This window comes from Mastomys coucha, unplaced genomic scaffold, assembly GCF_008632895.1.
Source record: "Mastomys coucha isolate ucsf_1 unplaced genomic scaffold, UCSF_Mcou_1 pScaffold5, whole genome shotgun sequence".
NCBI lineage: Eukaryota > Metazoa > Chordata > Mammalia > Rodentia > Muridae > Mastomys > Mastomys coucha.
Window position 1 is genome coordinate 94,053,354 of NW_022196911.1, and position 27,678 is coordinate 94,081,031.

At 44.6% G+C, this 27,678-nt stretch overlaps 1 protein-coding gene across 3 annotated transcripts in view; it reads right to left on the minus strand.

Annotated features, from left to right (window-relative positions):
* Nucleotides 1-809: 809 nt before the first annotated feature.
* Fbxl20 (F-box and leucine rich repeat protein 20) overlaps nucleotides 810-27,678 on the minus strand; it is a 70,079-nt gene continuing 43,210 nt past the window's right edge. For all 3 annotated transcript variants that reach the window (XM_031355004.1, XM_031355006.1, XM_031355005.1), the window contains exons 7-15: nucleotides 20,466-20,561; nucleotides 16,871-16,997; nucleotides 15,423-15,497; nucleotides 14,177-14,307; nucleotides 12,174-12,234; nucleotides 11,292-11,336; nucleotides 10,229-10,285; nucleotides 8,780-8,992; nucleotides 810-7,783 (exon numbers count right to left, since the gene is read on the minus strand). In XM_031355004.1, the coding sequence (XP_031210864.1) occupies nucleotides 7,676-7,783; nucleotides 8,780-8,992; nucleotides 10,229-10,285; nucleotides 11,292-11,336; nucleotides 12,174-12,234; nucleotides 14,177-14,307; nucleotides 15,423-15,497; nucleotides 16,871-16,997; nucleotides 20,466-20,561 (913 nt within the window). In that variant the 3' untranslated portion in view covers nucleotides 810-7,675. The remainder of the gene's footprint in view (nucleotides 7,784-8,779; nucleotides 8,993-10,228; nucleotides 10,286-11,291; nucleotides 11,337-12,173; nucleotides 12,235-14,176; nucleotides 14,308-15,422; nucleotides 15,498-16,870; nucleotides 16,998-20,465; nucleotides 20,562-27,678) is intronic.

Sequence of the window (27,678 nt, forward strand, 5' to 3'; positions counted from 1 at the left end):
CCTCACCTTCCAAGTGTTGGGCTTAGAGGAATGCATCACCGTGTCTGAAGCCAGTCTCTTACTCATCTCTACCACCGAGGTGACAAGAACCTGCTATAAGTAACTCCTGTGTGTCTCTTAGACCTTTACTATAGGCTGGATATTGGAATCTGTCAGAATGAAGCCAATAAAAGCAGCAAATACAGTGGTGTTAGTTAGCTGTGTGCCACTGCGATTCCCAGACCTGTATTAGATACTGCTGGTGGAGACAGCTGTCTGAAGCCACATAGGTGGTATAGGCTACTGATCTGAACTTGGATAGTCTGACTGACTCCAGCACTTGCACGCATCTCTCTGCACTTGCTCCATCTGAATTCACCCTTCCTTGGAAGGTAAGGTAAGCCAGGGACTCAGGCTGAGGGATTCTTCTGCAGGGAGCAGTGCTGGGACAGAACCCAGGCAGACACAAACAGACTGGAAGCAACTATCCCTACTGCTGCCGGTCTGGCCTGCACCATGAGTTGCAGCCCTCTGCAAGGGTGCAAGGGCCCATGACTGCTGCGCTCTCCCTCCAGGGAGAACCTGGGTGAACCTAGTTAAGGCAGCTCGGGTTTACACTACGTCTTTTGTTTCTTGAAGTCTCGTAGAAAAGAGTACTAGCTAAGGTTATTAAGTGAATTGATATTTAAGTGAAGAGAGGAGACAGTATTTAACAAGCATCAATGTCCCCCACAAAAGTCCATTCGGCCTTAAGAGCCTTTGCAGTTCTAGGACCCGTGTTTAGGAATCATAGCTCAAGTCAGGCTGTTTCCACAGGGAAATGAAAAGTCTTCACAGCTTATTTCCTTTAATTACATCATAAAACAAAATTAGAACATACAGGAAACAATAATAGTTACATAACAATTTACTTTATATATTTATATATATAAAAACATATCTTTAGTCCAAAGATTTTAAAGCAAAAAGAATCGTCTACTGACTCCTTGGATTTTATTTATTTAAAACAATCCTCCTCACCTCCACATCCTTGGATGCTGGAAGTATGAGGTGTGCATACAGTCACTTAGCTAATGGAAGGTGGTGTTAAGTCCCCACTGGGGAACAGTTTCGGGGGCCTGGGGAGTGGCCAAGTGTTGGCGCAGGCCTGGTGAGAAAACAAGCAAGCAGCAGCCCCATACAGCTATGTCCAGGTCAGGCCCAGCAGCTAGGGCACAGGGGTCACACTGTGACTGCCCTGCTACCTCTCAGGGAGTCAGCGGAGTGGGGTGGGGGGTGTGCAGGACTGAAGACCGAGTTCTGCAGGCAGCACCAGGTACCAACCGATCTGTCCCTGAGTGGCCTCACAGTGCTCTGAGCTCTGCACAGGCCACACGGGTCACTCAGGTCTGTGCCCTCAGGGTCACTGGAAGGTGGGCAGGGGTAAGCAGAAGATACCACCAGGAGATAGTAACTGGAAATAGTTCCTGGGAGACAAAAACAAAAAACAGAGGTGGCCAGAGTGGAGAAACAAAAGGAGAAATTGAGCTCAAGCCTCTTCCAGACACCCTTTGGGGTGGTACCGGTACTCTCTGATTCTTGGGGTCAGGGAGGAAGAGCTGCCCCAAAGATTCTGGGACGTGCCAACAGGATCTAGGTGTCAGTGTGTCGAGTATGAGTGTGTGTGGGGTGAGGGGTGTCATAGGAATCAGGCTTACCACTTGTTAGAGATTAACAGTCGTCAGAAATATGTAAGAAATGATCCCTACAAGGAGCAAGCCTTCCTATGGAAACCCAGACATCGACGGACAGCAAGGTTCCTCCTGCTACAGCCCCAGGGCACTCTGTCTCCAGGGAGAGGAGGAGCTAACTAATGAGCCACATCACTCAGTCCTTTAAGACTTTATAGAAGTCCCCATTCTCCAGTGCTACAAATTGTGAGTGGTTGAATGTTTTGGGGGAGCTGAGAGTGAAACGTTAGGGTACAGGAAGAAACACGTAAGCAGCAATACAGGGCAGATCGGAGCTAACACGATAAACGGAGCAAAAGGCTGTAACTTCACAGATCTCCTGGGCCCAGGCAGAGGACGCCTGTCTATTGCTACCCCTTTGTATGGGGAGGACTGTTGTCTACGGTCCATACTCCTGTCCTGGGACTAATGCTGTCCCCAGAAGCAAGGAAGCCCTTCTTCCCACCAAAAGAGCATGGAGTTGATGCCAGGAAAAACCCAGTAAATGTGTCCCATGGCAAGGAGCAGTCTCATGAGCGCAGGGCAGACGGGCTTCTTGAAGCAAAAGCATGCTCTCATGGACCTTGCCTGTCATTTCTCTGTGCCAGCTCTTGGCGGGACATATAGTGGGAAGTGTCACTAGGTTTCTGCTTGCTCAGGGCTCTTGTCTGACAAGCACCCTGGCTGAGAAGTACTGACACTTTAGTAAACTTGACTCCACAAAGCCTTAGACCACACACTCGTGTGGCAGAGACCAAAGAATTGCAGGTGGCTGTTCTCCAACTTTCCACATGTAGTTTGTAGAACAAAAGCGTTTCCCTCTCAAGTATTACACATCACGTCCTTGAACCCCCCAGGATTCATTCAGACTCAAGTGAGAGGGTAATAAATAACCGAAAGCCTCCAGAGATGCAGAATCGATGTGCCGAGAAATCAGAGTGCACGACACAGTGGATCGGGCTCCAGTGGGAAGCCCCAGAAGCCCTTCACAACAGAACACCCTGCCTCCTGTGGTAGTTTCCAGCAGGTAAAAGGGAGGAGGCAGGGTTACAGCAGCCGGTGCTTAAATAGCATATGTAGATATTTTTAATTTTTTTTTTTTCTGGAGAATGAAGATGTGAAGTCAGGACATTTGGATATTGTATTTACAGCCAAATTTTATTCTCAAATCAGGAGGGCTAATCATGTCCTTTCTGCATCTTCTGAGGAGGTTTGTGATTCCTTCTCTCCTGCATCCCTCTGACTTTTTTTGTCTTCAGGTCATATAAGGGTTTCTGCTTTAAGACCTCCAAGCAAACACGCTAGCTCTTCTCAGAGAAGGCTGGGCTTATCCTCTGGTCTGTCAGCAGAAACCACAGCACAGAAAAGGTTCAACGGGGCCCATTCCTTGTCTACCCTCTCACTGATGACTCGGTGAGCTGCCTGACTTTAGAGTGATCAGTCTTGGTTTTTAAATAATCTTGTATTGTAACGCATGTGTGTACATGGATTCCGTGGTACATCCTGGAAGTCAGAACAGTTTCCAGCCGTCAGTTCTGTTCCGTCACTGTCACAAGTCAGGCTGTCGGACCTGGCCTGCAAACGGCCTTTACCTGCTGAGCCATCTCAACAGCCCAAGATCAGTCACAATCTATGAGGCCTTCCAAGTCTCACTGCTGTCACCTCCCAGGCTGCCCATGGATAGGCAGGGAGTCTCTCTCCTTTCCAGTGACAACTCTCCTCCGCCCTAACAATGTCAAGTCAAGGCATGTTTCAAACACATTTTAAAAGACAACTGAAAATATCAAATAGACTTCAGTGGCCCATAGCTACGACAAACATTCCAAACAGTACAGAACACCCAAAACAACGCGCGGTAAGTTACTCACCAACCTTCCCTGGGAAACACTTAAAATACCATTTCTGACTTACATGTCTACTACATCAACCTAGTAGACAGAAATCTCACCAGAAATTCACAAAAACAACCCCCTCCAGAAAGACTGCCAGGGTGAAAGCAGGGGTAGTCAAATGCATTTCTAAAACATTAAGCAGAGTGGTTTAATATTTGAAATATAGAGGGAGAGATGATGGTAGGTCTCTATACTCCTCAGAGCCAGTTAGACCTCAAATTCAACTCAAAGTCCAAAACCAAACACCACGGATCATCACGTAAGAAATAACCCAAGGCACTTCCACTCTACTGTACTGTAATCCATTCTGCCCACGACAGCTCTCTGTGACCAGGGAAAGGAGTCCAAAGATAGACTGGATGCCAAAATGCAACAGACTTTTAGACAGAGGGCAGGGCGGGTGCTGGAAGAACCAGAGAGATTGGTGGCCACATTCGTAGGGCTAATAAAGCGGCAGCAGTTAATGGTGGTAGAATACTACAGATGACACAGGGGGACAGGGCCTACAACCGACGTCTATATATTCAAGATCTTTCTCCAGGTATAATAGCAATCCCTCCTGGCCACCTGGAGGCTAGGGGAACATCTTTGAGAGTGCCTTACTCTTTTTGCTTGCCTTGCTGAAACAGTGTCACAGTGTAGCCTAAGCTGACCTCAAACTCAGAGCCTTTTCATCTCAGACCTGAGCCCATAGGCCTCACTTTTCTTTTCTTTCCCCATTGTAAAAGGCATGTTCGGGATTGGGTGTAAAATGAGACAAATGGACTCACAGGCTTCCCCGCCCCACCCCGAGACAGTCCCTGGCTATGTATCCAGGTCTGGTCGGGTACCAGCAGCACCCCCCAGCCTCTGCATCTTTTGTGTTGAGATACAGGCACAACCCTCAATACCTCCTTTCCTTCTTCCTATTTTTATTGTGAAAGGCAGGCTTGCACATGCCACACCTTGCGTGGAGGTCAGAGGACAACTTCCTGGAGTCACTCTCTCCCTTGCACACCTTGGTAAAGCAGGTTCTATTTGGCTTCTGTCAGTGTATGTGCTCCAGAATGAGGGCCCTCAAGCCTCCGGCCTGTTCTTCCTGCCTCCACCCACCTTCTGGCTATAGGAGCGGTGGAATTACAGACTCACAGAAATCCATCCCAGTCTTTTGTGTGTGCTCAGGAGGCCGAACTCTAGGGCTGCATGCTTCCAGCCATTGTGGCGGCCCCCAGTAGGCTTTCCTAAAAAGGCATTTTTCATGTTAAACTTTACTAGAGCGGAAGATATAGCTCAGTGGTCGAGCATTTGCTGAATGCTTGAGAAGGCCCTGGGTTCCATCCACGGTCCTAAAAACAAACTCAAACCCAGCCAACCAAACCAAAACCCTATCGAATTCTTACAAGTAATCCATGCATAGGGAGCTTCTCTCTACTCCTCCATGCATGATGGGCCCGCTGTTACTTAAGAAAGGAACATGACGCCCGCCTGATCGAATGCAGCCAGTGCTGTACCCCCTCCTTTGGACCTGTGTTCTTGCCTTACCAGCAGGGGTCACCAAGACAAAGCCAATGAACGTGTGTGTGTGTGTGTGTGTGTGTGTGTGTGTGTGTGTGTGTGTGTGTGTGCAGTGCGCGCTGCAATACACTCTGAGAAGGCAGACAGCACTTTCAAGACTTTTGAAACACTAGTAATTAAGGGACTCACTCAAACTTTAATGGAAAAAAAAGGAAGTACCCGAATGACTCGGACTGGGGCAATCGAATCCGAGTGCACTACCTGCTCAGTGTTCAGGTCTCACTGTCAACTTGTTAGGCACTTAGGGAAAAACAAAACAAAACAACATAGTTTAAGAGTTGATGGTCCCTCAACCTCTTTTGGTTTTGTTTGAAAGACCTAGAAGATCTACATCTAAATACATCTGCAAGTGTGTATACAAGTAAGTGTGCGCCGAGCCTAACTTTATAATCCCCGGATTACAGAGGCTGAGACAAAAGGATAACCACAAATTCCAGGCCAGCCCGGCTACAGAGTAGACTTTGTCTTGGGGTAGGAGGTACGCAAATATCCCTGTAAGGTAAAGCAGGACTAGCCAGCCAAGTCCCAGCCTCTCAGGGTGCTGCTGGCTAAAGTGGAGGGTGACTGGAGTCAGGTGACTGAGACCAGTCAGGTGAGCAATGTAACAAGAAGGTCGGTCTCAGAGGAAAAGAGATTTCTCTCAAGGTAATTTGAACTTATGTTCAAAGAAAAAGGAATAAAAACACAAGTAATTTAGCTTTCAAAAGAGCATAATAAAATAAGATTTTAAATATGTTTAATACGATAAATAAATGTGGTAGTATAGCATTTGAGGGCCTTTCATCTGATTGTTTTCTACATTAATGGAGAAATATATCAGACTTTATTCCTATATATTCTGGCAGAGCCTGCACCTATACATTAAAACAGCCAGGATCATAGGCTTGCACATCCATGTCCTGAAAGCCCCTCTCCCCCGATACCCTAATGAATATCACACAAGGCTTCTACCATTGGAGTTTAGAAATATGCCTTAGAAACTCATTTCTCTTGCTTTTTCTTGACTCTGAGCCATAGGTACTAGACTTGTTCCCTATGCTCTGGTGTCAGGTGCCCAGGCTTGGTACAGACTCTGAGCCCCCACTCCCTCTCCAGGCTCTCTGGCTGCCCCAGTGCTCCTAGCTGGCTGCCTTCATATCTCCTTTCAGAGGAAGTCTACAGAGAGACAACTGAGATGCTCAGGTCTTCTGTTAACACACAGGCAGCCAGCTCTTCTTGTATCCCTTATGGGATTAAATGTGGGAGGGGAATCAAGAAACCGGCAGCAGCCCCTACCCCAGCAGCACTGCCGCAAAGCAAGTAACTCAGTCAGGTAACTCAGACACAGGCAGAGTCACACCCACATGCCTGCTGGCACAGGATGTTGGTCATTTGTGCTTGAGCTTGGGCAGTAGGGACATCCAGGCTCAGCTTGGGGATTCATCACCCACCCTACACACTAAAATGCACTTCTCTTGTCTTAGTAAGCTCAGAGAGTTTGGAAGGAAGGAAATACGCAGGACAGCACTCCGGGGACAGCGCACAGCGTGCAAACGAGCATACAGCACAGGATACAACAGAAACCAAAAGAAAAGTTTCTTTTCATCCAAACAGTCTATTTCTTATCATAACTTTCCTGCTTTTGTTAAAATTTCTTTCCAGACTGGCAAAGATTCAGGCAGGGTCCCCTGACGGTAAAAGTTAGATTAAAAAAATATTTATTGATGTTTCTTTTAAAAATGTTTGGTGACCCCAACTAATTCATCCAAAATGCAAACTGTAAACACAACAGCAACATAGTAACAATCGAGTGGGCAGCATCCTGAGGAGGACAGACAGACTGGAGGGAGGGCAGTGAGCGAGAGAACAGAAGACGGGTGCAGTGACATACAGTGACAAACTGAGCAGATAAGAAAAGGAATTCTACTTGGACCCCAGTGATTTCAATGCAGCCTCTAAAAATCCTCTGGGTCAAATACTAAAACACCAGATGAATTGGATGAGCCTTCTCTGTGAGCATGCTCAGCATGTCGGCATGGGAACAAGGAAGCCCAGAAGTCAGTCTCGCAGGCAGGCATCTCCCAATGGATGGCTAGCATTTCTACAATGCAGAGAAGTTTTCTTTCTGGTCCCTGGACACACCATATATTGTTTTCCATGCTACCTCTCACCCTGGAGGATCATAGTTACTGTTTCAAAACCCCCACAGAAATCCCTTAATAAAATAAAGAAACCACATTAGCAGTAACACTGGGCTCTGCTGGAATGTCCCCTCCCTCTACCATGGCCTGCGATTGCTTCTGGGCATGTCCAAAGGGAATGGTTAGGTTTTACCAACCCACTTGTTACAGCCGGTATGAACATCAGAGCCATGGTCACAGAACCACAGCAGATGGGGTGAGGATGCATGTGCCTGTGTATGTGCGGCTCTGGGGATCTGGACGCTGCCCTCGCTTTGTAACCTTGCCCAGAACGCTGGGGTTGCTTCCACCGGAGAGACTCCACGGTATGTCTAGAAGTGTCATTAAATACTCAGTTCGCCAAGGTCGACCACCTCCAGTGTCATAGGATGATGCAGCATCTGCAGAAGCGCTGTCTGCTGCCCCCTACTGATGGGGGTGGAGTGACGGGGGCGAAGTAGGCGTGGACTTTAATGTTGGGTAAATGGGTCTGAAACAAGACAGAAACAGTAATGAGAGTGCGCTCGCTCACAGAGAAAGAGATCGCAATGCTGCTTCTTAGAGAAACCAAGGGGCTGACTGCTAGAGAGCAGGGATGCTAAGCACCCCTAGGATGTACAGAAGCCCAGGGTGTACTCTGTTCTATGGGAGGGAAGGGAATGAAAACAAAATTAATTTCTCATCTTGTTCACACTTAGAATCCCATAGCTTGAAGAAGCTAGACAAATTTAAAACAATTACGTATTGAATCAAAACATGCTTCTAGTCTTCATCTGAATACTTACTAGGTTTAAGGCATGTGTTCCTTGTTAAGTCAGAGGGCCCCAAAATGGGGATTCTACCTTTAGATACCCTTCAATAGCTAAATAAAAGGGAAAATCAAAATACCAGCAAAAAAGGATGCTCTGGCTAGCTCATGACTGTCTGTCTTCTTGATGCAAGGTCTCCATCACTCCAAGAACCCCTTGTCTCTGTTGTGGGAGGTGGTTGCCACACTGTTGTTTCCGGAAGCAAATGTGGAGCTGTACCATGTCCAGGACCCCCCACCTCTCCCTTGTACATGCTAGGCAAGCTCTCTGCCCCTAACTGCACCTTCCAGCCTCTCTTGTGGCTTCCTTCCAGTGTCTCACTCCAGTCCAGACTGGCACCTCACTTAAGATTCTCACCTCAGCCTCCTGATTATCAGGATGCACACCACACCTTGCCAGGCATTTTTCTCTGTCCTGCCTGTCTTCCTTTTAGAACCAAATTCTAGCATGGGGGTCTTTTTTGGTTGTTAGTTTTGTCTGTTCTTTGGGGATTGGTGAAGGCCTAGACTTCTTCCCTTCGGGGGCACTTTCCTACCAGTCTCACTTGATATACGGGTGGAGTCTACCCTGAGTTTTGCTTGCTAACTATCCAAGGAAATTAAAACAGAGAAATCTGGATGGGAAAAAAAAATGGGGAGACGAGGGGGAAGGCAGGGCCATCGAGCAGTGCTCTTTACCCTGAGTCTCTTGATGCCAGCCCGGGTGATCTGCTGGCAGTCATAGAGTTCTATCCGCTCAAGGCTGTGACAGCTCTTCAAGTGCTCCAGGGATGCATCGGTGATTAGTGGGCAGTTGTCCAGCTCAATCACCTCCAGCTGGTCGTGGGCGCAGGCCCCGTTCCCTAGGTGACGAATTCCATCATCTGTGATGAGCTCACAGTGAGAAAGACTCTGCAACCAAAGAGAGCAAAGATGGACAACCAAGCAGCTTCTGGCATTGCTCTCGCCACAGACTCATGTCAGATCCCAACACAGACTTTTCCGCTTGGTCCTGGTGAATGCGGTGCCAATCTAGAGCCATTCAAGAATGCAAACCATAGATGACTGACTGCCTTTTGCTCTCACATCTATCACTAAGGCTTTTTTTAAAATTAATTACAAATTTATTTTGTGAATTCATGGAATGACTATGAACTATTTCACAAAGTAAGATAGCCTTAAAAATTACCTACCCTCACAAGGAACGGTGGCACACTCCTTAATTCCAGCAGAGGCAGGAGGAACTCTTAGAAGTTCAAGGCCAACTCGGTCTACAGAGCAAGTTCTAATACAGTCAGGGCTGTACAGTAAGACCATGGTGTCACAAACAAACAAATCAATTCCCCAAATTAACACTTTTCTTATCTACAAGACAAAACAGGGCTCAAACTTTTAGCAAGTCATAACTAAATACTGACTACCCGATTCAGGGCACAAATGCATACTTAGCAAAGATGTTTTTTATGGCTATTGATAATGGTCTCTTACACATAACCTGACCAACCAAACATACGAGTGTTCTGTATTCTGTTCTGGACAGAGAACCATCAACCAAAATACCTCCTATAGACTCATCCAAATCAGGAGCCAGAGGAATGTGTCCTGTAAAAACATGGGTCAATTCTAGGTTTTTGTTCTGCAAATGCACATCACTATATAATCCAGGTTAGCCTCAAACTCCAGGTGATCCTCCTGCCTCAGCCTCCTGAGTGCTGGGATTACAGGCATATGCTACTACACCTCATTAGCAGTATGTCTTAAACCTCTAGGTTGGGGACAGTGAGATGATTCGGTGGCTCAGTGGGTGAAAGGATTTGTTTTCAAGTCTGGTGACCTGAATTTGTTCCCCAGAACCCACACAGAGGTGCCAGGAGGGAATTAACCCCAGATCGTTGTCCCCTGACCATGTGCCCACACCCACACTATGTACATGCACACGCACAATATAAAGAGTTCAATCCCCAGCACCACATGGTGGCTTATAATGATATATAACCCCAGTTCCAGAGGATCCAATAGGAACAAACATAAATGGAGCAATATCCATGCATGTAGGAAAAAAAAAAATCACAAAAAGTAAAATAAATAAATCTGAAAGTTTTTCTGGGTAAATAAATTTAAAAGTGAGACAGTCAAAGTCACACTTACCAATACTTGAAGCCGAGGGCAGTGTATGGAGAGCTGGGTTAACGTACTGTCTGTGATCTAAAAAACAAGCAAGTTTGTTGTAAGTAAAATTAATTTAGATGCAATTCATGAATTAATACTCTATGCAACTCTCCTTCTAGTTCAGGTATCACTAAATAACAAGCCTTAGGGCTTCAGTCCCACATGCTACATGAGCCAGTAAAATAACACTGATCAAAAATTTCATTCATCGGGGCAGTGGTGGCGCACACCTTTAATCCCAGCACTTGGGAGGCAGAGGCAGGTGGAATTCTGAGTTCGAGGCCAGCCTGGTCTACAGAGTGAGTTCCAGGACAGCCAGGGCTAAACAGAGAAACCCTGTCTCGAAAAAAATAAAAAATTTATTCATTTATTTATTTCTCACCCCCCACCCTCCCAGGGATAAGGGTTTCTCTGTGTAGCCCAGACTGTCTAGGAACTTACCTTGTAGACCAGGCTGGCCACAGAGATCCACCTGTCTCTGTCTCCCTAGTGCTTGGATTAAAAGTGTGTGTGCCACCACTATCTGGCTCAAACATGGTTTTCAACATTCAGAGATCAGGTGCTTCCAGAGCACCAGTGCTGGCTCACTGGTTAAGAGCACTGGCTGCTTTTCCAGAAGACCTGGGTTCAGTTTCCAGGGGACATCTTCATTGTGCTTTTTGAAAAAAAGATTTGCCTAAATTGCCAGTTACTCTTTTCAAACCCCTATCCAACCTTTATTTCTATGACACAGGGCTTGAGAGGATCTGAAGTACGGCAAGCATAGAGGGAAGCCTATCAACTCAGAGGGACCAACTCTGGGGAAGACACAGCACTTAGCATCAACGAGAGGCGAGTGAACGGGAGACACTAACTTAATAGTAAATGGCAGCTGTCACACAGCCTCTGGATTTTTATACTGTGAACACCGATTCCTGCTGTGCATGGAAGATCAGCACCACTGCTGGGTGCTTTGGTGTCCTGCCTGGGGAGAGGGCTGGGCACTCTGCAACACACATGCAGTGTCTACCACAAACATGCCGAGGATAAATCCCACTCTTACCTGCACACATTCTTCTAGGTCCATCTTTTCAAGTTCATGGCAATTCTACAAAGTATAATGCCACATAATTCAGTATAAACTTCTAAAGCACTGGTAAATCATAAAAGCCAAAAAATCCCTAAGACAGCAATCAAATCACAGTGGTTCAGTTGCTGTCAGTCCAGTGCCATTCTATCATACTCTCTGCTTTTTGAAATAAGGTCTTGCTCTGTGGTCCAGGCTGTTCTCAAAGCCAAGATCCCTCAGGTTTCCAGAAAGTATTAAAATCCTCTGGAAAAGACTCTTATGTCTGGTTTATTATTAACCAGGCCTGTAGCTCCTTAAACAGCTCTCTTGCTCAATTACATGCCAATCCCCATTGCTTTACAAAGTGCCAAGAAACCCCAGTTTCATGTCACTCACTACCTTAGTGAGCTGGAGAAATCAACAAACAGCTCTCTAACTTGTCTGCACTTCCCAAGCCAGCTGCAGCTTCTGGTGGCCCCAGGTCTGGGGCTCCAGCACAGACTGCAGCCACAGGCAGTCTCCTGGCTCATACCTAGTCCTGCTGACTTGCTGCTTCTCTCTTTGCTGCTTTCTCTAAAATACCCCTCCACCCCCAACCCCAACAAAAACAAAAACAAAACCCACTATGAAAACCAACTATAGGGGCTGGAGAGATGGCTCAGTGGTTAAGAGCACCGACTGCTCTTCCAGAGGTCGTAAGTTCAAATCCCAGCAACCACATGGTGGCTCACAACCATCTGTAATGGGATCTGATGCCCTCTTCTGGTGTGTTTGAAGAGAGTGACAGTGTACTTACATAAAATAAACAAATCTTAAAAAAATAAAAAATAAAAAAAAGAAAAGAAAACCAACTGCAGAACCTTGAGAAATTCTTACCCTGGCCAGGGTAGTGAAGCCCACATCTGTTAACTGGGAACATCTGGCCACTTCTAATATTCTGTTAAAAAGAAGTGAAAAGAAAGTTAGGTTCCTGGTTCCTGAAACCCAGTTTTATTAAAACAGCAGTAATTTGAGAAAGCAATCGTTATTCTCTGACTGCTCATAACACAGAACGACACTAGTGACTACACAAGTTTGTGCATAATCTCGTTTCACGTAGTTATCACGTGGTCCTGTCAACACTAGACTTCAGGGTGATGCAATCAAAGAATACAGAGGTAGATAATGACAAATTTCATTAAAAGCCTTCTTGATTGTTTACTGCTTCCCCTGGAAGGCAGCCTGCTCCTAGAGAACAAAGCGAATGGCGATAAATACTGTATCAGGCCGTCTGCTGCTTAAGTGACTCTTTTCTGTCTTTCATGTAGGTCTGCAGATTTCAATTGCTTTAAAAATGCAAGAGGGGCCGGGCAGTGGTGGCACACACCTTTAAGCCCAGCACCTGGGAGGCAGAGGCAGGTGGATTTCTGAGTTCGAGGCTAGCCTGGTCTACAGAGTGAGTTCCAGAACAGCCAGGGCTACACAGAGAAACCCTGTCTTGAAACACCAAAAAAAAAAAAAAAAAAAAAAGTCTAATAAAAATGCAAGAGGACTGCTGGAGTACAGGTCTGTCCCGATGGGAAACCCCCTGCTGGAGGCTGCCCGGCTCCTCCCACAGGCTGCTGGGCGTTCAGAAGGACGCCAGGACGGCAGCCATTCTCCTAGCTAACACTGACCTCATATCTCTCACAGACTGGGAGATCAAAAGTTGCTCGTTCTGTGTAAAGCCTGGTAATGGCTGTGCTGTATGATAGCACCAGACCTGTTTCCCTAAAAACCCTTATAACCAAAGTTTAAAAAGTGAAGCCAAAACAAAATAAATCATGATCAAAAACCAGAAATGAGTGTTGTAGGGAGGGTCTGACAAGACAGCCTGTGACCTGGCCATTCTCACAATGTAAGCAGCCCACAGGAGGTAGAGCTGAAATGGGTAAAGCATGGAGGGCTACCATGGACTGCCTCCTGGAGGTCGGGTGACTTCCTTACTCCCTGAGGACGAGCTTTGCTCTAGACTGAAGGTGATGTCACCCCCCCCTCCCCAGGAACCTTTTTTCAGCAGCTGTGGTTGGCTCATCACTGGGAGAGCAGGGACAGTCTTAGATTTGTTGCTCTGTGATTGTTACTATACGTAAGAACGTGCCAGAGCACCGTCTCAGAATCCTTGCTCGCACACTCACTGCCTACGGGCCTTTGAGCGGTCACTTCACTCCCCTCCCCTGGACCTGGGCTTTCTCTCTCTATAATATGAAGATAGAAATAGTGCTTTACATTAGAGATCAGTATTTGTAAGCCCCTAAAACAATACCTAACTATCCTTGTGGGTCATGCGCACTACAAAACATGTTATGCATGTTTTTTTCCTGGAATATGGTTTGATACTAACAGAAAATTCTAAGAAATCATTCAGAAAAGAGTTACAGAGTAACAAAGCTGTTCTAAATAATAAACCTGGTTGGGCATGTGCCTTTAGTCCCATTACTTGGGAAACAGAGGCAGGTGAATCTGAGTTTAAAGCCAGCCTGATTTACATAAAGAGTTCCAGGACAGTACACATAATAGATACCCTGCTTCAAAATGAATGAATGAATAATAGTAAACATAAGAACTTATATAGAACTAAAAAAAAATCTTCTATGGATTACAAAGACATTAATGACCTCAGGATGGGCTTTTAAGATGTGGAGAAAGGAATTTTAACAAGTATTTTTTCCTACAATGACCAGTAAGATCCCTTGTTGATTCATGTCATTTACATGTCATCACAGAACAAAGCCAGCAGGACAGCAGCTACAAGGGTGGTGACACTGCAGTGTGCTTAAAGGTTCAAAATGCCAAAGGAAACCACGGACCATGGCAGGTTCCTCTCCTTTATTACTTTGAGCTAAATAAACAATGTTTACCTAAGCCGAGGGCAGTTCTGGCCTAGAGCGTTCAGGATGGCATCTGTGATATTGGAGCACCCAGAGGCACAGAGGGACTGCAACTTATGACACCCTCTGCATATGGTGATGAGACCTTCATCTGTGATTTGCTAAAACACAAAAGAGAGAAGAATCAGTAAGCACTACTTACAGAAAGAAAGAAAGAAAGAAAGAAAGAAAGAAAGAGAAAGGCACACACACACTTGTAGGAGGCAGCACGTGCCCTGGGCACCCAGGCCCAGAGGCTGGCTTCCTCTAGCTAGCTCCTGGTGGCGCAGGCTGTGGCTGGGTTCACTCTGTGTGAGATCTTAACCTAAGCATGGGGCACATCATGGTGAGGACCCATAAAAAGCTTTAAAACCTAGAAAATGAATAAGAACTAGTCTTTTTGTTTTGCTTTGTTTGTTTTGTTTGTTTCTGAGATAAGGTTTCTCTGCGTAGTTCTGGCTGTCCTGGAACTCAGAGATCCTCCCGCCTCTGCCTCCTGAGTGCTGTGATTAATGGTTTGTGCCACTGTGCCCAGCTAGGACAGCAGTGTTTTAATAGTATAAACATATTTACCAGTATAGCTAAAAATTAATACAAAAATACATTGTGGGTGGCTACAATCTCACTACAGCATCTATTTATTTGTGTTTTTTAGAACAAATATAACAACTAAATAGATGTGCTTAATTCAGATATAAATTAGTATTTTAAATAATTTTGAATTGAAGTAACATTTTGAAACTTCAAAAAAATGTTACAAATAAGTAAAATGTCACACTAGGATATTTGGGCATACACCAATAACCCAAACACTGTAAGGACCAGTCAGGAGGATCTTAAGTTCAAGGCCACCCTGGACTACATAAGCAGACCATGTTGCAGCAAACAAACAAACAAACGAACAAACAAAAAAGGGAGGGACACATAGCAACTGTGTAGGCATCACTGTGTAGCTTGATATGAACTCACTGCAATTGTGCTTCAGGTTGTAAACACTGGGATCACATGTGTGAATCATTATGCCCATTTTGTATTTGAAATAGGGTTTCACTACAAGGTCTAGCTGGTCTAAAACTTCTTACACAGCACAGGCTGCCTTTACTTTCTTGTCCCTACTCAGTCCCAGGATTATAGGTGTGCATCACTATGCCTGTAAGCCACTGTTTTTCATGAAACTTTTGTAATACTGTTACCGAGGAATTACTAATACAGAAACATAATGGTGCAGGATACTTACTAAGCAAGTTTGCAAGTTTAAAGTCACCAGCTCAGGGCAATGTGCACCTATGTACTTGAGAGCTTCATCTTCTAGCTGCAAAAATTAAAAACAAAAGTTTACTACATTGTTTCAAAGGAGAAAAAGACTGTACACATTCATCAATACATTCTCAATATAGCTAACCCAGTTGCAAAGGAAAAAAAAGTATCATGCCTTATTCCTAGTAGTAGTAGTAATCAGGATTTTCTACAAGTCAGTGTTTGCCATACCAATTTCCTATTAATATCAAATCTAGAAAAGAGCTATGATTAGACCCTACGGTTAGGGTCTATTATGTTGTCCCGGTTATCCTAGAGCCCTATGTGGACCAGTCTGGCCTGATCTCTCCTTTTCTGCTGGATTACAGGCTTGTGTCATCATGTCTGGGCATGGATTTTATTTCTAGCACTAGTAATAATATTCATGATGCGTTGAGTACAGACAAAGCAATTTTTACTGTTCTACAACCTACATGAGGTTTTCGTTTTTCTTTTTAACAAGCTTCTGGGAGGAAGAGCTAAGATCAGAATCCGTGGTGTTTATCTGCTGCTGAGGATCAGTGGGGGGATCACAGAGCCTGGACAGGTGGTAAGGGATGCGTCAGCCATGCATTGCAAACAATTTTTCAGGATTCCACCAATACCCAGAAGCTCCAGCTGCCTGCCGTTTTAAGGCAATCATACAACCAAAGTTAAGTTTCAAACAAAGGGATCTTCCCATCATGGCAGAACAGCAGGCATTTTAAATGGGATCCATGGCAGAGCTTTAGCACCCATTGATAAAACGCAGTCACACCTAACTCCATCCACTCTGTGAGCGCTTCTTCTAATGTCATCACAGAGAAATTGAATTTTATTTTTATTGTTACTTTTTTTCTTGAGACAGAGTCTTATGATGTTGGTAGCCCAGGCTGCTTTTGAACTTTACAGGGAGGTCCCTTCCTCAGCCTCCCAAATGCTAGGCTTACAAGGATGTACCCTCATGCCTGAGCTTGGGAATTTTTTTTAATGAAAAAGAAGTGTTAAAGAAGTTTGTGAGATATAGCAGGAGGTAAAACGAACTCTTTAAAATGTACTTCCTGTATACAGTCTATGTGGCAGATCTATGAACAATTCCTGCTGGTTATACCAGGGTGAACACCAAGACTGCCCTTTTTGCCCATTCAGGTCAAAGTAGCAGGGCATAAAGAAACTTTCTTTTCAGCACAGATAAGCAGCACTACAAGAGTGTCTCTCCAGCTGCCCTCCCCACTCATGCTTTGGTCAGAAATTAATTCTTGATTCTAAGAAAAGTGTTCTGACTTCTGGAAGCATGTCTTCACAGTGCACAGCTTCCCCAACCCCCACCTTCCTCAGGATGGACGTCTTGGGAAACCCTACAGAGAGCTGATGGCTCCTGACTCTCACGAGCACTACACAGAGCATTACCTGAGTGCAGCCTTTTAAGAATAAGGCCTTGAGACCCCCACAGCCTCTCACTAGTGCTTGAATGCCATCCTTGGTTACTTGGTCACACCAGGAAATGTTCAACTGCTCCAACAGTGGACAGCCCTCACTTAGGATAAAACACAGGAGACAAGCATGTCACTCACTACCTCCATCCCCCCGCGGCCACACCTCATCTTCTGTCACTACCTCCATCCCCCCTGCAGCCACACCTCATCTTCTAGTGGTCGCGTAGGGCTGAATCACTAGGCAGGGCAATTTAAACCCACTTTACACAGCAAGCACACAGCGCATATTGCTTTACAGATACAGGCTGGAACTGGAAATTAAGTGACTAGTTTAAACTCACAGTAACCGACAACAGTTCAGGTTCACAGTTAGACTTCCTCTCGAGGTATTTAACTAGTATCACAGTTCTATCACACTTTCAAACTTCTATTAAAAAAAACCCAAAAACCTCTAAAAGGTTCTTTCTTTCCTTATCTGGGATATTCCTAGAGTATAGTCTTTTCACTCTGACATAAGGATAGACTGTGTTGGGTCTCTGTGTATTGTATCCTGGATCTACCTTTGAATCTTTCTGCTCTTGTCAGTTTAGCCCTACCTGGAATTCTGAAGGCTTTCAAACCTTCTATCCCTGTGAACACGGCCTGAACAGTTTCAAGTGCCCCGCTTATAGAAAAGTCCTGAAATTATTTATTTCCAAGTTTAAGCTCATCTTTAACATAAATAATCTGACTTCAGCCCAAGTTACTTAAGAAGTGTGTCTGGGGCTGGAGAGATGGCTCAGCAGATAAGAGCACAGACTGCTCTTCTGAAGGTCCTGAGTTCAAGTCCCAAAACCACCCGAAATGAAATCTGATGCCCTTTTCTGGTGCATCTGAAGACAGCTACAGTGTACTTATGTATAATAATAAATCTTTGGACCGGAATGAGCGGGGTTGACTGGAGCGTGCAGAGGTCCTAAAAGTCAATTCCCAACAACCAGGTGAAGGCTCACAACTATCTGTACAGCAACAGTGTGTATTCATATACATAAAATAAGTAAACAAATCTTAAAAAAAAAAAAAAGTGTGTCTGAACCTCTCAGTCCAACATCAGCCACACCTGTCTCAGGCTCACCCAACCTGAGACACTCATCTCTCTCTCTGTAGACCAGGCTGGCCTCTCAGAAATCCGCCTGCCTCTGCCTCCCAAGTGCTAGGATTAAAGGTGTGCACCACCACCACCACCCAGCCGAGATACTCATTTCTCTAACCAGCTTGTGCAGCGACACAGGGCATGCTTACCTGGGGCCTCTGTGAAACTTACAGGTATATCTTAGTCATATTTCATGGCTGTTTCAGACATTTATATTTTTAAAAATCTGTAAATGCATGTCCTATCCACTGCATAAAGCCTTCAGTAAAAGAGAGCAACTGTATGAAAATATCTTACAAGTGGTGTTACTGAACTGACGATCTTAGACGGCAAGCAGTTTCAGATACACAGATACACCATGTACTCACAAAGAAGTCCAGAATGACTTGTGCTTCACACCCCTTCCGGCAGCTCTTTCTTTCTGACACACTGTCTGGGTAAGTAGCCTTGACTGGCTCACTATTATAGTTATACAGCAGCATAATATAAAAAGATTAAGAGCTCTGTAGACCAGGCTGGCCTCCAACTCAGAAATCCACCTGCCTCTGCCTCCCAAGTGCTTAAAAAATTAAGCAAGAGCTTAATTTTTAACGTATGTAAGCAGAACTAATGCACAGAACTAATTAGATAAGAAAGTCTAGTTAAAAAGTAAATTTCTGCTGGGCAGTGGTGGCACACACCTTAAATCCCAGCACTTGGGAGGCAGAGGCAGAGGCAGGAGGATTTCTGAGTTCGAGGCCAGCCTGGTTTACAGAGTGAGTTCCAGGACAGCCAGGGCTACACAGAGAAACCCTGTCTCAAAAAAAAAAAAAAGTAAATTTCTCATGGGCTGGAGAGATGGTTCAGCTGTTAAGAGCACTGACTGCTTTTCCAAAGGTCCCAAGTTCAATTCCCAGCAACCATATGGTGGCTCACAACCATCTGTAATGAGATCTGATGCCCTCTTCTGGTGTGTCTGAAGGGACTAACAGTATATTCACATACATAAAATATAATATAACTCTTTCTAATAAAAAAAAAAAGTAGATTTCTGGACTGGAGAAATGGTTCAGAGGTTAAGAGCCCTGCCTATTCTTCCAGAGGTCTGGAGTTCAATTCCCAGCAACCACATGATGGCTCATAACCATCTACACTGGGTTCTCATGCCATCTTCTGGCCTGCAGGCAGAATGCTGTATACATTCTAAAGGGAATGAGTAATTTCTCTTTTAAAATAAACTTTTATTTGGGAACTGAAGGCATGTGTTTCAGAAGTTCAAGGTCCGCCTAGAAATATATATATATCTCCATCCATCCCTAGGTCAGGCCTGATAGCACTCTGTAATCGCAGCTACTTGAGAGGCTGAGGCAGGAGGGTCATAAATTCAAAGCCTTCCCGGTCTATAGGTCAGGTGGTGTATGTAGTGAGACACTACTAAAAATTAAGATGAAGTGCAACAAAACCCCAGAGCTCTGGAGGCAGAGGCAGGTGCGTCTCTGAGTTCAAAGCCATCCTGGTCTGCAGAGTGAGTTCAGATATACACAGTGAGACCTGACCCTGTCTTAAAACAAATGAACAGAAACCACAAGAAAAATCAAGAATGAGAACGAGGAGGCAAGGGGAGGCTGGGAACTGAGCTCAGGGACAGCATGTGCTGCACGTGCACAGCCCTGGGTTCAAAATGAAGAAAACCTTCTAAGCACTGTCTGACTTCTGGACGCTCTGTCACTCAGTCAAGGCTGGCCCTCTTGCCCTAGCTTTCCAAGTGCTGGATTACTGGTGTGAACCACCTCTAGCTTTAAGGTATTTAAACAGGAGAACAGGGAGGCAGGGAATACACACTGCCATACGCATTTAAAGTACTGTATTACAGGTGCTTTAAAGCACTTTATGTACAATAGGCTGAAGCACACAAAGGCCTTCAGGTGGGGCTGGCAGTGTCTCATGTAATCCTAGTGACAACACTGCAAGATGACAAGGAAAAGATCTTAGAGGGGCGCTGCTCAGTCAAAGCTGCTGGACAATAACCTGTCTCCAGACTCCCATTTAACCAACTAAGCTCTAACTACACATGGCCTTTCCTCCCCCCTCCCATGCCTCCTCCCCGGAGACAGGGTTTCTCTGTGTAGCCTTGGCTGTCCTGGAGCTCACTCTAGACCAGGCTGGCCTCCAATTCAGAAATCCACCTCCCACCACCGGCACCTTTCCTTTTTTAAAAAGCAGTCTTTTATAAGCATCTGCCTGATCATTAGCAGATAACCCATCCTGCTCTGTTCTACGGTCTTACTTCTCTGAATGCTTCGTATTAAGGTACCCTGTGATTTTAATGTGAGCGGGGGCATGAAAAGGTCCTCGGGGACAAGACACACCCGTAAAACACTGCTGCCTTTAATTCTAGCTGTGTTATCAGTTACTTTTTCACAAGTATGTGGTAATAGCCATATTATAAGAAACTTACCTCAGAGCTTTGAGAGACATGTTTGTTATTGATGTACAGGAAGCCAAGTCGAGGTGCCTGAGTTTGGAGCAGAACTTGCTAAGGCTAGTGCAGGTACTGCAGATAGAGGGGGAAAGAATACACATTTAAATAAGAACACATCTAGGCAGGAGAATCTCAGCAGGGAAAAGTGCCGGCCATGCATCTGACTGCTGCCAAAGCTGTCTTCTGGCCTCACGTTTGTGCTGTCATGCTTGTGCTGTAGAAATTGTAGGGCTGCACTCTCAGACACATAAAAACAATAAAATTTAAGTAAGGTACTTGATGAAATATATGCAAGTCCAACAACCTAAAATGTTTACTGCATCACACACCTTTCTCAGGAAATGCGTATGTGTATATCAGAATTGTAAAATTCTCATAGCACCCCAAAGCAGCCATAAACATAGGATCTTACTGAAGAGCAAAAGAAAACTGTGTTGGGTGTAACTTGCACCACATGACAACTGTGTTTGGTTTCCATCTGGAGACATTGAGCTAGGGGGCAGCATTGTGTGTGCTTGAGTGCTAAGAGGTTCACACTTGCTCTACGAACCCACAAACCCCAGAGACCCAGCTCCAAACGCTCTACTTCTTCTGCCTGCACTGCACCTCTCTTCATGAGAACGCTGTGCAGGGCAGAAAAGAAAAGAGTTGGACGTTTATAAGGTATATAAAGGGAGGACTGGAACAGATGTAAGAGTATTATAGTATTGCGGTACTGTCCAGGATTTAAGATGTCAACCCCCAATCTTACACATGCTAAACAAGCTCTCCACTACTGGGATATATCCCATGCCCTAAATTAATATATTTAATTTAGGGGTTGGTTTTCTGCTTGCATCATGGTTTCTGGGGATTGAATTCAAATTACCAGGCTTGCACAACCATGCTGAGCCCAGAAATTTTTAAAAAAATATAATCTTGGAACTGGAGAAATGGTTTAGCAGTTAAAAATACTGGCTACTCTTCTAGAGGACCTGGTTTCAATTCCCAGCACCTACTCACAAATGTCTCTAACACCAGTTCCATCCGATCCCTCTTCATACCTCCACAGGCACCAGGCTCCAATGTGGTGCACAGACATACACACAAGCAAAACACCCATAAGAAAAAAAACAGGCTTATGATTTTTTTCTTCATAATAAAACTGGTTTAGAACTGGATCAAATGCTTGCTTGTTTAGTTTTTGGAGACAGGGTTTCTCTGTGCAGCCCTGGAATTCAGAGATCCACCTTCCTCTGCCTCCCGAGTGCTGGGATTAAAGGCGTGCACCAGCAGTGCAATGACAAGCTTGCACCCTTTAGCAGCCAGAGTTCTCTTAGACCTCTAGTTGGTTCAACACACTAGGGCCTCCGCACAAGTTTTTTGCAGTTTCATTAGCCTTTTGGTGAACAAAACAAAGCAAAACAAGCTCCTACAGAACAACAACAACAAAACAGACCAATTTTGTCAAGTGTAGCCATAGTCTCCTGGTACAATGCTGCTTTCCAAGGGCACACAGAGAGTCATGTGGGTTTTAGAAAATCTCACCATGTCTGCAGTTTCACTATCAGCATAGAAAGAGAATGGGCAGGGCAGTGGTGGCACGCCTTTAAACCCAGCACCTGGGAGGCAGAGGCAGGCGGATTTCTGAGTTTGAGGCCAGCCTGGTTTACAGAGTGAGTTCCAGGACATACAGAAAAACCCTGTCTCAAAAAGCAAAACAAACAAACAAACAAAAAATTAAGAGAATGGGCCAGAAATGGAAACAGAGAATTTTTTTCTTTTTTTGAGACAAGATCTTACTTTGTAGCCCAGGTTGGCCTTAAGCTAACAGAATCTTCCTGTCTCAGTGCTGGCATTACAGGCATTCAGCACAAGCTCCACAGAGTTTTCACAGCTTTCCCACATTCTTACTCCATTTCTTCCTTTCTGCCTCAGGCTTTGTTTTGTTATTCATTTACTTTGTATTTTTTGTTTTATTTTGTTTTGTTTTTCAAGACAGGGTCTCTCTGTGTAGCCGTAGCTGTCCTGGAACTCACTCTGCAGACCAGGCTGGCCTCAGAAATCCTCTTGCCTCTGCCTCCCAAATGCTGGGATTAAAGACGTGTGCCACCACTGTCTGTCTACTTTGTATTTTTGAGACAGTATCTCAAACTGGAGCTCCTGAGTCACTCTCCTGTCCAGGTCAGCCAGTGCTACACAGAGAATCTTGTTTCAAACAAAACAACCAACAGACAAAGAAAATGAAGAAAAGTCTGCTGAGATTTGGAGGAAAATTGTATGGAAGCTACACTTGAATTTGAAGATGTTTGCCATCTTGCTAACGTGTATTATAAATATGAGCTTTCATTTTAAGTCATCTTTATTTTCTTAGTAAAGTTTACTAGTTTTCAGTATAGAGATCTTGTACTTCCTTCACTACATTTATTGTAAACTCTGGTTCCTTTTGAAGTTATGGTTAAGGGAAATCTTCATAAGGTCTGCATGTGTGCTGTGTGCAGGTGAAGGCCACAGGACCTTGGGCACTGATCTTCAGGTGCCATTCAGTGATCTTGGGACAAGATTTCTCACTGGTCCAGAGCTCATCTAGGAGACTAGGCCAGCAGCCACTGAGTCCCAGGGATCTGTCCCTTACTCTACATGGCTGGGAGTAGAAGGGCATGCCACCAAGCCTAGCTTATTATGGGGTCTTAGGAGCTGGACTCAAGTGTCAGTACTGTACGGACTGAGCTAGCTCCAAGCTCAGTTTTTGTTTTTTTTTTTTTGTTTGTTTATTCTTGAGATAGCAGAGCAGGGTTCTCAAGCTCACTATATAACTAAGGATGATGGTCTTGATTTCCTGATCTCTTGTGTCTAATCTGATTACCAAGACTACAAATATGCTCACTACACTTCCTGGCTTGAAACTTTTCTTAAATTTTACTTTTGCATTGCGTTACTAATATGAAGCAACAGAATTTCTTGAATATTGATCCTCTATCCAGAGAATTATTTTTTATTTTTTTGAGACAGGGCCTCACTATATATAGTCCTGGGTAACATGGAACTCCCTATGTAGACTAGCCTGGCCGTACTCTAAAGTGCTGAAGATGGGATGAGGAGGAGGAAGAGGAGAATTATTGAGTTTGGGCACAAATGTATGTTGGCATGTATGTGGAAGTCATGGGTCAACTTTGGGAAGTTCCTCCCATCCTTCCACTGTGGGTTCCTGGGACTGAACTCAGGTTGTTGGGCTTGTGCAGCAGGAGCCTGCTGACCCATCAACCCATCTCATGGGCCCTAAAGAGCGAGCGCTTATCTTTTTTTTGTGAATACTAGCAGTTTTTGTGGTTTATGATTAATGTATGTATGTATGTATGTATGTATGTATGTATGTATATGCGTATTTTAAGACACGTTTCTCTGTGTAGCCCTGGCTGTCCTGGGACTAGCAGAGAACTACCTGCCTTTGCTTTCCAGTGCTGGGACTAAAGGTGTGTGCCGCCACACCCAGCATGCTTACTATAGCATCTTACATAGGTGAGGCTGGTCTTGAACTCCTGATCCAATTTTTATCTTTGACTCTCCAAGTGCTAAGATTACAGGAGTACTTAAATTGGCTTAATACTGTTTTTAAGTTAAAAACATTTTGTGTGTGTGTGGGGGAGGCTGGAGTAGGGTTCCCGCCCTCTGTAGCACTCCTGCCGGGCAGGCTGAGCGTCCTCTCCAGCCCTAGCTTATGAATCTGCATGAATATATCTGGAGGATGATTCACCATAAATAAGGTTTTACTTCATTGTTTCTGTTTGCTTATTTATTTTCTATATGTCTAAAATGTATCACAAAATAAAAACCCTCAAACTCACAGCACCAGCTGGATGCTCCAAAAGCAACGTGGACTAGCAACCAAGTGTGCTGGCTTAGTGATGACAGATTAACAGACTTCAGTAGCTGGAGTGTTCTATCTGCCCCACCCACGCCCCCAAAGTGGCAGCATTATTTTGCTCCTGATTTCAGAGGTAAAGGAGCCTTTCACTATCAAGTAAAATGTTATAGCAGGGTGTGGTAGCACACACCCAGCGTATCACTGTACTTGGGGCAGCTGAAGGGGTCAAGAGTTTCAGGCTGGCCTGGGTACATAGCAGAAACACAATAACACATTTTTCTTTTCCTTTCTAGTGCCGAGGACTGAACTGAGAGCATGTGTGCTAGGCCAGTGTTCTAACATTGATTTATGTCTCTCATGTCTCTAGATTTTTGTTTGTTTTATTTTTTGGTGACAGGGTGTCACTGAGTCTCCCTCTGTAGCCTAAGCACAGCCTGGACTTCCTCAGGCCGCAGCCTCCGGGTACTTGTGCTTCAGTTAGTAGCCTAGCAAACCTGGCACTCGCCCTGGAGCTCGCTGTGCCCTACTGCTCTGACCTGCTGAGACTGAGGTGTGGACTCTTGTCAGGCAGGACTTTTACGATGCATTAACTGGGAAAATTCCCTAAAAATGAATCAACTTAAAAGTGTCTTCAACTCTTCCTACCTCTTCCTCCTAAATGCTGGGATTAAAAGTGTGTACCACTCCCCGGTTCGCAACCGGGCAGAAACATGGTTGTACGGTTAGCTGGGCGGCTACAGAGTGAGTTCCAGGACAGCCAACAACAACAAAAAAGTGTGTACCACCATGCCTGGCTTGGTCTTATGATTTCATGTTTATTCCATTAAAAGAAACTGAAGTGCCTCTTATGATATGTGAGTCTCATGGACTCGTCATACAACCTGGGTAATCATTGTAGTTCACTCTGCTCTGAAACTCTAGGCAATACCTCTGCCTCAGCCTCCCAAGTGCAGAGACTATAGGAATGAACTGCCCACCATACCTGGTTAGCTTACTTCCGTTCACCTCAAAAGAGTTAAAGAATTTTTGTCTTCAACTTATGGGTTATTTAAATGTTTATTTCTTATTGCTTATTTCTTTAACTTTAAAATTCTTGGTATTTTCTCATATTTTCTTCTGTTTCTTCTTTCTTTAGTCCTCTAGTTATAACAAGAGGATACCCAGTTAATTATTTTAATCTTATTAAGCTTGTCTAGTCAACAGCCTATGGTCTATTCTAAGTGTCCAGAACACAGTGTGTTCTCTGCAATCACTGGGTAGAATGTCCTGCTTGCTGATGGTGTTCCTACCCAGTGATTCCCTTATTTCTTTCCACTGAATGTTCTGTCCATGGCAGCACAGCTTCCACATCACGCTAATGGTTGACGCGTAGGTGAAAGAGGATGTTCCAAGCCCAGGCTCTTTCCAAGTCTCTCTTTCTTGGGTACTTTTATATAAGCCTCAGCTCCACCAACCAGGAACATGTGGCTATCTTGTGTTCATTCTGGCCTCTGCTGCCTATGAACATAGCCTCTGTCCAAAATAGGATATGTGAGGTTTCTTAGATTTACTTCTGTTTATGCCTGACTGCAGTGTGTATGCCTGAAGAGGGCGCCACATCTCCTGGAACTAGAATTACTGAAGGATGTGAGCTGCAAGTGAGGTAAACTGAGTCTGGGTCCTCTGTAAGAGCATCAAGTGCTCTTAAGCCCTGAGCTCTCTCCAGCCCAGGGAAAATGCCTGCACATGCCTCACTGATTGTTACATCCTGAGTCTTAGTGACGCACAGCTTCATGCTAACCTGAGTCTTAGTGACCCATAGCTTCAAGCTAAAAGGGCCTTTGCTTTCGATTTGATCATTATCATTTTTATTGATAATGTTTTAAATCAAGTGAGCCTACCTAGGAGTCAACTCCAAGCCTATTGGTTTTTATACTCTACCTTGTTTACTAATTATTCAGAGCTTTTCACAGGATTGGAGGGCCAGGGGCCTAAGCAAAAATTCCACTGACTTAGCCAGGCAGTGGTGGTGGCTACAGCGGCAGGTATACACACCTTTAATCCCAACACTTAGTTATATTTCTTGAGTTTGGGCCAGCCTGGTCTACAAAGTTCCAGGGCAGCCAGGGCTACACAGAGAGACCCTGTCTAAAAACAAACAAAGAAAAAGAATTTTAGAGAGCCTGGAGCTAGGGTTTTAGTTCAATGGTAGAGCTTGCCTAAATGTACAAGCTTTGAGCTTGATCTTCAGTATTAAGAATAAAAAGGCCTTGATAATTAAGATGTGAATCTAGTTTAAAACATCTGCAGATGAAATACCATGTCTGGGATGTTTTTCTCTCAATCACTGACAAAATCAGAGAGGATACATAAGGAGGAGGAGTCAACGACCTAAATAAGAACGGCCACAAGTAAGACCAGCTGAAGCCAGGTGACAGCTCGCAGTGTTCAGAGCACACAATAAACATGTTCAGGCCACGGTTCAGCCTCCAGCACAGAACAAAAAAGTCAGCAGAGAGAAATTCTCTCTGAGTTGTTATGGCACCAACATAGACTAGAACTTAACCTTGGTTCATCTATTTTATTTGCTTTCAGTTTCTAGGGACAGCTTTGAGACTTATCCCTCCCCTGCCCCAGTTTAATTGTTTGGAAACAGAATCCCCTGTAATTCAACCTGCCCTAAAACTCACTATGTAGCAGAGGCTGGTCTAGAATTCATGATCTACTGTCTTTTACCTCCCAAGTACCAAGCACTTGGGTTATGGATACAAATAACTTCTGCCCATCTTTCTTTTGTTTTTGAGACAGAGTTTTACAGGCTGGCTTAAAACTGGAACTCCTCAGACTACTTCTTATAGAAAAAGCAACAGTATAGCCTCAGAGAAGAGAAACACACACACACACACACACACACACGTCCTGCACTCTTGTGTCTCCTTGATCATTCAACAGGCTCAAAGGCTATTGGGAACTCCATGAACAACCCTGGCTCCTATTTATCTACTCTTCTCTGCCTTCACTCCACAACAACTCTGCTACATAGTATTTAAATGAGATTTGATTTACATTACCACCAACGGATAACCTGGGGCTGAAGTTTTTCATGCTCATTTGTATTATCTCATGTCTGACTGTAAGATTCTCAAAGATGAAGGATTCTGTTAATTATTTTTGTATTAGGAGAGACAGGCAACAGTGTTATTTCCTTGAAAAGCACAAGTCATTTAGATCTAAGTTTACAGTTTTAATCATTTTATACAACCATCTGTCATGTGGCTTTTGATTATTAGCCCTACAGCACATACATTAGCTGTAGTGTTTACCCTGCACTTTAAATATCACAGAGGAATGAGTTCAGAGGAAGCC